General features: G+C 47.8%; 1 protein-coding gene across 2 annotated transcripts in view; it reads right to left on the reverse strand.

The window, feature by feature from the left end:
- Nucleotides 1-6,176, reverse strand: part of SEC24C (SEC24 homolog C, COPII coat complex component) — a 56,971-nt gene extending 50,795 nt beyond the window's left edge. The window contains exons 1-4 of one of the 2 annotated variants that reach the window (XM_044296942.1): nucleotides 6,023-6,176; nucleotides 2,572-2,762; nucleotides 1,013-1,102; nucleotides 429-570 (exon numbers count right to left, since the gene is read on the reverse strand). In XM_044296942.1, the coding sequence (XP_044152877.1) occupies nucleotides 429-570; nucleotides 1,013-1,102; nucleotides 2,572-2,734 (395 nt within the window). In that variant the 5' untranslated portion in view covers nucleotides 2,735-2,762; nucleotides 6,023-6,176. The remainder of the gene's footprint in view (nucleotides 1-428; nucleotides 571-1,012; nucleotides 1,103-2,571; nucleotides 2,763-6,022) is intronic. The other variant, XM_044296943.1, reaches the window with a different exon arrangement.
- Nucleotides 6,177-11,009: the final 4,833 nt, after the last annotated feature.

Consider the following 11,009-nt stretch of genomic DNA (forward strand, 5'->3'; position numbering starts at 1 on the left):
GTATGCTGTTCACTTAGTAGTGGCGGTGCAGGATACTGTAGGTTTGTCAAAAGTGAACTGGACAAAGCTGCAATAGTCTGGACTGCCATTAGATAGACTCAAGTAACCAATGAAGAGGGTGGGAGAGCCAAGAGTCAGATGGCAATCAATACTCCCATATGTCCTTCAATATTCTAAACTCAGAAATCCACTTTAATGTATATGTAATAATGAAGTAGGTAGACCACCACTGCTACAGGCAGCATTTACAGTGATTGTGAGCCAAATCCAAGACTGGTGCCGACACAGACATAAGGGAAAGATCTGCATTTGTGTTTAGAGCAGCTCACTGATGGAAATCACTGACCAAGCACTGACTGTGTGAATCATCATGCAGAATGATTTACCAACGCACTAAATTATACAGGTAGTAAATGCTGATAGCATACCTCTGCATTTGATTGCTTAATGACGCTGGTCCATTCTGCATGTCACCCTGGCCGCCATACTGGTTGTACTGCATCTGCTCTGAAGGAGGAGAAATTCCTGATGCAGCTGGGGCACCCGATGTCGGTGGAGATCTCACAGGACCTGGAGAGGAGAAAATAGACAGGCACAAGTGTAAGTCACAAGGAGTCCTACATGAAGCAACAGACTTAATTACAGCTCCCTTTAGACATCACCAATTAACCCCAAGTTAACTACCTAATACAATAAAAGAGTTGGCATCAACTCTCCGAATTGTTTACAGGATTTAGAAGATGGTCAAACAGCAAAGCATCACATATGACTAGTGTTGAGCGAACTTGTGTTTTATGTTCGGCGTCTAAAGTTCGGGTTATCGAAGAATCGCGTTATGGATTCCGCTACCACGGACCATAACGGAATTTAGAATCCATAATGCATTCTTCGATAACCCGATCCCGAACTTTAGACTCCAAACTTAAAACACAGGTTCGCTCAACACTGCATATGACCTTAGCGGTGCTAAAAATCCCTTGCTTGACAGGTAAGTAATGAAAGAAAAATTTACCGATATAGTGAGATGTAATAGGAGAAGAAGTGCCAGAAGTGAAAGAATCAGGAGACCCTTTGTGGGGGAATCCCGAACTAGAAGAGAAACCTAGGAATATAAACAGGAGTGTAAGATGAGTAAGGAAAATAAACAAGGATTGCAGAGCATAAAGACCACGGTTTATATAGTCACTTAATGCCTATGCTGTGGACATCAGACATACACAGAACAGGTGTAAAGGGGTTATCCAAGATGCAGCGCTCATTTCCAGGATCATGTGATCCTAGCCTGGGATTAGAACTTGCAGCGCAGGCGCGAGTCTGATTCTCTTGCCACAGGGCTAACAAGACATTCAGATTCCTGCATGTGCCGCGGGTTTTAACCCCAGGCTAGGATCATGTGACCAATGTATGGCATGTGATCCTAGAAGTGGCCACCGCATGTGATTGCGTACATCTCATGCATCATGCACTAAGTACCAGAGGTGCACCTAATTCATGACAATTGTGAGTACTGGATCAAATTGAACCTATCTGGGGCTGGGTAAAACTTGTATATTTTCAATTTATTATTGCCTCACTGGCAGTTAAACACCCTTCCTGTCCCAGACACTAATGATTAAAACTTAAGATTTAATTGCTCATCATATAAAACACAAAATAGAAAAACACAACAACAACTGTTGAAGCCAGATCCCTGGTATGTTGGGGGCAGGATCTAAGTTTTAGAAGACAGCGCTTCATAGGAAACTGTAGGATCAGTGACAGTAACTGACCAAAGGGGGGGGTGCACACCCATTAAACCTTCTCCTGCTGTACAATATGGAATACTAAAGAAGCGCTTTCTAGTCCTAACTGAGCAAAAGCTCAAACACTGTACTATAATTATTCAATTTAGCCTATTTTTTGTTTTATAGGATAAGCAATTAAAAGTTAAAGTTTCTAATCATTAGTATCTGGGGCAAGAAGGGTATTTAACTGCCAGTGAGGCAATAATAAACTAAATATATAATTTAGGACGAGGAGCACACCTCGTCATAAATTAAGCAAATCCTCCGGCATTGCGGACGAGAAACAAAGATCGGCGTAAAAAGACAGTCTTTGTAAATGACCTCCGATGATCTCAAAATGTTGATTATGCGATGGGCTGTACTTGTGAATTGTTTCGGGGCACCAGTGAAAGTATTCAGAGGGGGGAACCATACAAGTTTTGTGTTTAGCGACCAAACACACCTTTAAAATCCCAACAATTCCTTAAAAAGGTATTCCAATGGGATTAAAAAATAAAAATAAAAAATGCTTTTACTCACCTCACCGAACCCCCACCGCTGCTGTTCCAATGGTGCAGGTTCTCTGCTGCGCTCCACTTCCTGCTCATGTCCCGACCCAGCAGGAAATTGCTGTGAATGCCGATCAGACACTGGCGGCAGCCATGGCCCACCTCAGCCAAGGATTAGCTGAGCGGGACTCGCAGCCATTTTCTGCCATGTTTGGGACAGGAGAAGAAAGTAGAATGCAAAAAGAAAAACATAAAAAAAAAAAATGGTGTAAAAGAAGAGCTTTTATCATCACGAATACCTTGTGCTGGTACATGTTGTGGGTAAGCTTGTACAGGCCCATTATACCCAGGATAATGCGGCCCCCCCGGCATTGGCTGCCCTCCGTAGCCTGGCTGTTGGTATCCTTGGGGAAGGGGCTGCATATAAGGTGTAGCTAAATGAGGTGGCTGGTTTACGTTCATCTTGTGTACATCCCCAGACTGGTTCTCCCTGCAGACACAAAGACAGAAAGCTGGTGAGTAACAGACAGCATGGTCACATTCACCGACAATATGGAGCTTCAGTATTAGGCCTCATTCACACATGTGGATTTTCACCAACCACCGTCTGTGAAAACCCGTCCTGCTGAGCGCACGAGGTCGTTCGTTGCTATGACGCAGTGCGCTTCGTGCCGCCGCACAGTAATACACTTGTAATCTATACGAGTGTATTACTGTACAGCGGCGGCGGCATATAGAAACCAATGACGCTGTGTGCTCGTGCACTCAGCAGGGCGGGTTGTCGCAGACCGTGGTACGTGAAAATCCATGTATGTGTGAATGAGGCCTAATACTGATAGAAACGGAGATCCTCACTCCCGCTGACAAGATCCCTGGCATACACCTGACTTTGCCAAATGATTTGATGATACATTTAGAGGATTGTCCATCAATGCAGTACATAGATAGGCCAGATCCTCTTAATGGCTCACCTGTCTCCATCTGAAGAAGGCCCTGAGCAGAGGACCCCCCTACTGATGTCCACATCACCCAATGAGAGATATGGACAAGTGACATCTTGATTGTCCACTTTAGACGGGTTAAGCAATCTGGGAGATTAAAGGGGATCGCCAAGGATTTTATACTGACATATCCAGAGGATAGCTCATCAGCATAAAAGTCTGGAAAACCCCGTTAAATACTTAGTACAGTTAGGCTTACTTTTCATTGCCGCTCACAGCAGCATCTTAAAGTACCTTTACTCCATTAGAGATAACGCTCCTCACTGACCGTCACACATGGCACTGGCATTATCGCTTATATATGACATCTGCCATTCCTCTGTTATTCCTGCTAAAAGTTTATGAATGAAAGTACAGCTGGGCGTTACCAGTTGGTACATGTTCCCGAACAGAGTAACACTGTTCAGTATTGCCAATGGCAGACTTCCAGTAGTAATAATAGAGAAAAGTCATTTCATGTGGAGTGGAGACAAGTCTTTAACAAAATGACAGTGACTTCATGAGCTGCATAAGGGCTCATGCAGAGGACCCTGATCGGCCCAGAAAACCTGGTCCATGTGGGGGCCGGAACTACCGAGCTGATGGACTGCATTATTGTAATATAAAATACCGCTTGTATGTGATCAGGGGGCACATGATGATGCGGGCACAACAGCCCTGTGGTCAGATAGAGACAGGTTGTATCAAATGACTATCATACAGCAAGTTCAGGTAAGGGGGGGGGGGCCGTGGTTAAAGGGGTTGTCTCGATAAAGCTCCCCTTTACCATGTACGAGAGGAGCACCTGAGCATTTCCTTGCTTTGCACTGCATCTCTATGTGTCTACTCCTCCACATAGCAGGGGCCCGTGCCAGCACCAACTGGCAGTATATAGCACTGTTCTGGGTGATTTTAGAGGTCTGTACTCTAAAATCGCCCAGACACCGCTATACACTGCCCAATTGTGCCAGTGATGGCACCGGGCCCCCTGCTAGGAATCTCTGCCTAGCATACTTATGAGAAGCCCGCTACGTCACCGGCTCACGATACAGCACAAGGCACGGGGAGCATCAGCGCTCCTCTCATACACGGTAAAGGAGAGCTTATGTCCGGGTCCAGCCCTGACCCCCGGACATGATCGTCTACACTAAAGCCAGGACCCATCAGGCTTTGTTCACATCAGTGTTGGAGGCAATGTCACAGATTCCAGGAAAAATCAGGGACAGTGTGAAGGAAACACAGGACAGATCTGGCACCCCTGGGATTTTTTTTGTTCTGCCTCTGAGGGCTCTTTCACATAAATGTGATCGGCCCCAAAAAGCAGGCTCTGCGTCTGCTGGACCTCCCAGGCCGACCGCGCTCCCCTGGACCGACTGTATCAGTGTTTTATATGATGCAGAAAGTGCATATCTGGTGGGAGATCATCACAGGCACAAAAGGGATGGGCAAAGAGCTACTGCCAGCCCCCCAGTGCTCCAACTAAGGGTACTTTCACACTAGCGTTATTCTTTTCCGGTATTCCGGGCTCAATACCGGAAAAAACGCATCAGTTTTGTCCCAATGCATTCTGAATGGAAAGCAATCCGTTCAGTATGCATCAGGATGTCTTCCGTTCTGTCCCTTGTACAGTACTTGACCGGAGAAAATACTGCAGCATGCTGCGGTATTTTTTCCAGCTGAAATCCCAGAACACTATTGCACTTGCCGGATCCGGCATTCATTTCCATAGAGATGTGTTAATGCCGGGTCCGGTACCAAGTGTTCTGGAAATTGCTGCATCGCCGGATTCGGTTTTCCGGTCTGCGCAGTTCTTTCTAGCTTTGAAAACATTAAATACCGGATCTGTTATTCCTAATGATACCGGAAAGATGGATCAGGTTTTTCAATGCATACGTCCAACGGAACCGGAAGAAAAGAGATATCCATTTGCATACGGATTTCCGGGGCGGGCAGTTCTGTTGCCAGATTCTTCTAACGCTAGTGTGAACGTACCCCAAGTCACATATAGCCACATGCATGGTTTAATAGGGTTGATACTACTGACAGAGGCTCTTTAAAGAGGACCTGTCACTCTCCTGACATGGCAGTTTTAGTGCATACTTTTATGCATTGTGCTGTTCCTCTGTTATCCCTATCGGCAGTGTGCCTCTATACACTGACTGTTAATACTGTTCAATTTAGCCTCTGGATATAAAGAGACATTTCAATTCAGCGACAGCAAGCACAGATTGTGAACCTGGTAAAGAACTAAAACTGGCTCATAATTTCCCGCTCTGGAAAAGCAGCGCGGCAATCAATACGGTCACCAGTCCTGCATTACAGTACAATCCGCAGAATGACCTGCTTCACCCTAAGGGGACATGGCTGAAAGCCGCATTATTTGACAGGATCCTCCGCCTCTATAGAGACAGAAATAAGGGTCACTGCAATACGAAGTTATGGGGGCATGTATCAGCAGTGATAGGGGGGACACTTTCAGGTGCTATGGGTGTTGGGCAGGGACAGAATAAGTTTGGTTACCTAGCAACAAGCAGAACCTAAATTTCAGCGACTATGCAGTAGAGGGGGCATTAGACGGCTGCACTTGTCGGGGCCGCCAGCGGGCATGCTGGGTACAGAGGAGGGGTATCACCTGTCACCGCAGGCCTGTGAGGGGCCCGCCTCCGGGCAGCAGCACTGACATGGCACACGCTGGCCTCAAGGCTCCTGCACTGTCAGGGGCCCCAAATTCTCTGTTTCCCAGACCCCAAAACCTAGGAGAGCAACTCACCTCCTCCGGTTCCGGCTCCTTCACGCACTTCCCGTCCGCTTCCAGAAAGCGTCGTCTCCAGTTCCTACCGGAAATGAAGTAAAAATTGGGCTTCTCAGGGTTTGCCACGTCCACACTCCGCCCAGACATGGAGAGCAGCCTCAGGAAGTGCACTGCGCAGAAGCAAACCGTTCTCAGGCAGTCAACGCGCCTGCGCCGTAACCAGGCCTGCCATCTTTAGTACTGGCAATGCCACTACAGCGGTATCCGTCACTGACTCTAGGACTGCTAACCTCCCCGTCAGATAATACTGGCCGGTTTATATCAGCGAAAAGCGGAGTGATTTGGAGCAAGGCTTCCCGCTGAATTAAAGGGGTTTCCAGGAGTGAAATATTGATGACTTATCCTAAGGATAGATCAGATTCCTGGGGGTCTTACTCCTGACATCAGGGGCCCTAGACTGACAGGAGGTGGGGCCTAGAGTAATGGGCAGGATGAGCAATCCCATAGAGCGGCAATATACATACTGCTGCAACCAGCTACCACAGTGCAGCACAATATACTGCCCCAGCAGAACCAAATACCACAGTGCAGCACAATATACTGCCCCAGCAGAACTATATACCACAGTGCAGCACAATATACTGCCCCAGCAGAACCAAATACCACAGTGCAGCACAATATACTGCCCCAGCAGAACCAAATACCACAGTGCAGCACAATATACTGCCCCAGCAGAACCATATACCACAGTGCAGCACAAATACTTCCCCAGCAGAACCATATACCACAGTGCAGCACAATATACTGCCCCAGCAGAACCAAATATCACAGTGCAGCACAATATACTGCCCCAGCAGAACCATATACCACAGTGCAGCACAATATACTGCCCCAGCAGAACCATATACCACAGTGCAGCACAAATACTTCCCCAGCAGAACCATATACCACAGTGCAGCACAAATACTTCCCCAGCAGAACCAAATACTACAGTGTAGCACAATATACTGCCCCAGCAGAACCAAATACTACAGTGTAGCACAATATACTGCCCCAGCAGAACCAAATACCACAGTGCAGCACAATATACTGCCCCAGCAGAACCATATACCACAGTGCAGCACAATATACTGCCCCAGCAGAACCATATACCACAGTGCAGCACAATATACTGCCCAGCAGAACCATATACCCAGTGCAGCACAATATACTGCCCCAGCAGAACCATATACCGCAGTGCAGCACAAATACTTCCCCAGCAGAACCATATACCACAGTGCAGCACAATATACTGCCCCAGCAGAACTATATACCACAGTGCAGCACAATATACTGCCCCAGCAGAACCAAATACCACAGTGCAGCACAATATACTGCCCCAGCAGAACCATATACCACAGTGCAGCACAATATACTGCCCCAGCAGAACCATATACCGCAGTGCAGCACAATATACTGCCCCAGCAGAACCATATACCGCAGTGCAGCACAAATACTTCCCCAGCAGAACCATATACCACAGTGCAGCACAATATACTGCCCCAGCAGAACCAATACCACAGTGCAGCACAATATACTGCCCCAGCAGAACCATATACCACAGTGCAGCACAATATACTGCCCCAGCAGAACCATATACCACAGTGCAGCACAATATACTGCCCCAGCAGAACCATATACCACAGTGCAGCACAATATACTGCCCCAGCAGAACCAAATACCACAGTGCAGCACAATATACTGCCCCAGCAGAACCATATACCACAGTGCAGCACAATATACTGCCCCAGCAGAACCATATACCACAGTGCAGCACAATATACTGCCCCAGCAGAACCATATACCACAGTGCAGCACAATATACTGCCCCAGCAGAACCATATACCACAGTGCAGCACAATATACTGCCCCAGCAGAACCATATACCACAGTGCAGCACAATATACTGCCCCAGCAGCACAAATACCACACTGCAGCACAATATACTGCTCCAGCAGAACCAAATACCACAGTGCAGCACAATATACTGCCCCAGCAGAACCAATACCACAGTGCAGCACAATATACTGCCCCAGCAGAACCATATACCACAGTGCAGCACAATATACTGCCCCAGCAGAACCATATACCACAGTGCAGCACAATATACTGCCCCAGCAGAACCATATACCAGCAGTGCAGCACAATATACTGCCCCAGCAGAACCATATACCACAGTGCAGCACAATATACTGCCCCAGCAGAACCAAATACCACAGTGCAGCACAATATACTGCCCCAGCAGAACCATATACCACAGTGCAGCACAATATACTGCCCCAGCAGAACCATATACCACAGTGCAGCACAATATACTGCCCCAGCAGAACCATATACCACAGTGCAGCACAATATACTGCCCCAGCAGAACCAATACCACAGTGCAGCACAATATACTGCCCCAGCAGAACCATATACCACAGTGCAGCACAATATACTGCCCCAGCAGAACCATATACCACAGTGCAGCACAATATACTGCCCCAGCAGAACCATATACCACAGTGCAGCACAATATACTGCCCCAGCAGAACCATATACCACAGTGCAGCACAATATACTGCCCCAGCAGAACCATATACCACAGTGCAGCACAATATACTGCCCCAGCAGAACCATATACCACAGTGCAGCACAATATACTGCCCCAGCAGCACAAATACCACAGTGCAGCACAATATACTGCCCCAGCAGAACCAAATACCACAGTGCAGCACAATATACTGCCCCAGCAGAACCATATACCACAGTGCAGCACAATATACTGCCCCAGCAGAACCATATACCACAGTGCAGCACAATATACTGCCCCAGCAGAACCATATACCACAGTGCAGCACAATATACTGCCCCAGCAGAACCATATACCACAGTGCAGCACAATATACTGCCCCAGCAGAACCAAATACCACAGTGCAGCACAATATACTGCCCCAGCAGAACCATATACCACAGTGCAGCACAATATACTGCCCCAGCAGAACCATATACCACAGTGCAGCACAATATACTGCCCCAGCAGAACCAGATACCACAGCTGCAGCACAATATACTGCCCCAGCAGAACCAATACCACAGTGCAGCACAATATACTGCCCCAGCAGAACCATATACCACAGTGCAGCACAATATACTGCCCCAGCAGAACCATATACCACAGTGCAGCACAATATACTGCCCCAGCAGAACCAATACCACAGTGCAGCACAATATACTGCCCAGCAGAACCAATACCACAGTGCAGCACAATATACTGCCCCAGCAGAACCATATACCACAGTGCAGCACAATATACTGCCCCAGCAGAACCAAATACCACAGTGCAGCACAATATACTGCCCCAGCAGAACCATAATACCACAGTGCAGCACAATATACTGCCCCAGCAGAACCATATACCACAGTGCAGCACAATATACTGCCCCAGCAGAACCATATACCACAGTGCAGCACAATATACTGCCCCAGCAGAACCAATACCACAGTGCAGCACAATATACTGCCCCAGCAGAACCAAATACCACAGTGCAGCACAATATACTGCCCCAGCAGAACCAAATACCACAGTGCAGCACAATATACTGCCCCAGCAGAACCATATACCACAGTGCAGCACAATATACTGCCCCAGCAGAACCATATACCACAGTGCAGCACAATATACTGCCCCAGCAGAACCAAATACCACAGTGCAGCACAATATACTGCCCCAGCAGAACCAAATACCACAGTGCAGCACAATATACTGCCCCAGCAGAACCAAATACCACAGTGCAGCACAATATACTGCCCGAGCAGAACCATATACCACAGTGCAGCACAATATACTGCCCCAGCAGAACCATATACCACAGTGCAGCACAATATACTGCCCCAGCAGAACCAAAGACCACAGTGCAGCACAATATACTGCCCCAGCAGAACCAAAGACCACAGTGCAGCACAATATACTGCCCCAGCAGAACCATACACCACAGTGCAGCACAATATACTGCCCCAGCAGAACCAAATACCACAGTGCAGCACAATATACTGCCCCAGCAGAACCATATACCACAGTGCAGCACAATATACTGCCTCAGCAGAACCAATACCACAGTGCAGCACAATATACTGCCCCAGCAGAACCAGATACCACAGTGCAGCACAATATACTGCCCCAGCAGAACCAGATACCACAGTGCAGCACAATATACTGCCCCAGCAGAACCAGATACCACAGTGCAGCACAATATACTGCCCCAGCAGAACCAGATACCACAGTGCAGCACAATATACTGCCCCAGCAGAACCAGATACCACAGTGCAGCACAATATACTGCCCCAGCAGAACCAGATACCACAGTGCAGCACAATATACTGCCCCAGCAGAACCAATACCACAGTGCAGCACAATATACTGCCCCAGCAGAACCAGATACCACAGTGCAGCACAATATACTGCCCCAGCAGAACCAGATACCACAGTGCAGCACAATATACTGCCCCAGCAGAACCAGATACCACAGTGCAGCACAATATACTGCCCCAGCAGAACCAGAATACCACAGTGCAGCACAATATACTGCCCCAGCAGAACCAATAACACAGTGCAGCACAATATACTGCCCCAGCAGAACCAGATACCACAGTGCAGCACAATATACTGCCCCAGCAGAACCAGATACCACAGTGCAGCACAATATACTGCCCCAGCAGAACCAGAATACCACAGTGCAGCACAATATACTGCCCCAGCAGAACCAGATACCACAGTGCAGCACAATATACTGCCCCAGCAGAACCATATACCACAGTGCAGCACAATATACTGCCCCAGCAGAACCAATACCACAGTGCAGCACAATATACTGCCCCAGCAGAACCATATACCACAGTGCAGCACAATATACTGCCCCAGCAGAACCAGATACCACAGTGCAGCACAATATACTGCCCCAGCAGAACCAAATACCACAGTGCAGCA

The sequence above is a fragment of the Bufo gargarizans genome, chromosome 6 (genome assembly GCF_014858855.1).
Source record: "Bufo gargarizans isolate SCDJY-AF-19 chromosome 6, ASM1485885v1, whole genome shotgun sequence".
In the NCBI taxonomy this organism is placed as follows: Eukaryota; Metazoa; Chordata; class Amphibia; order Anura; family Bufonidae; genus Bufo; species Bufo gargarizans.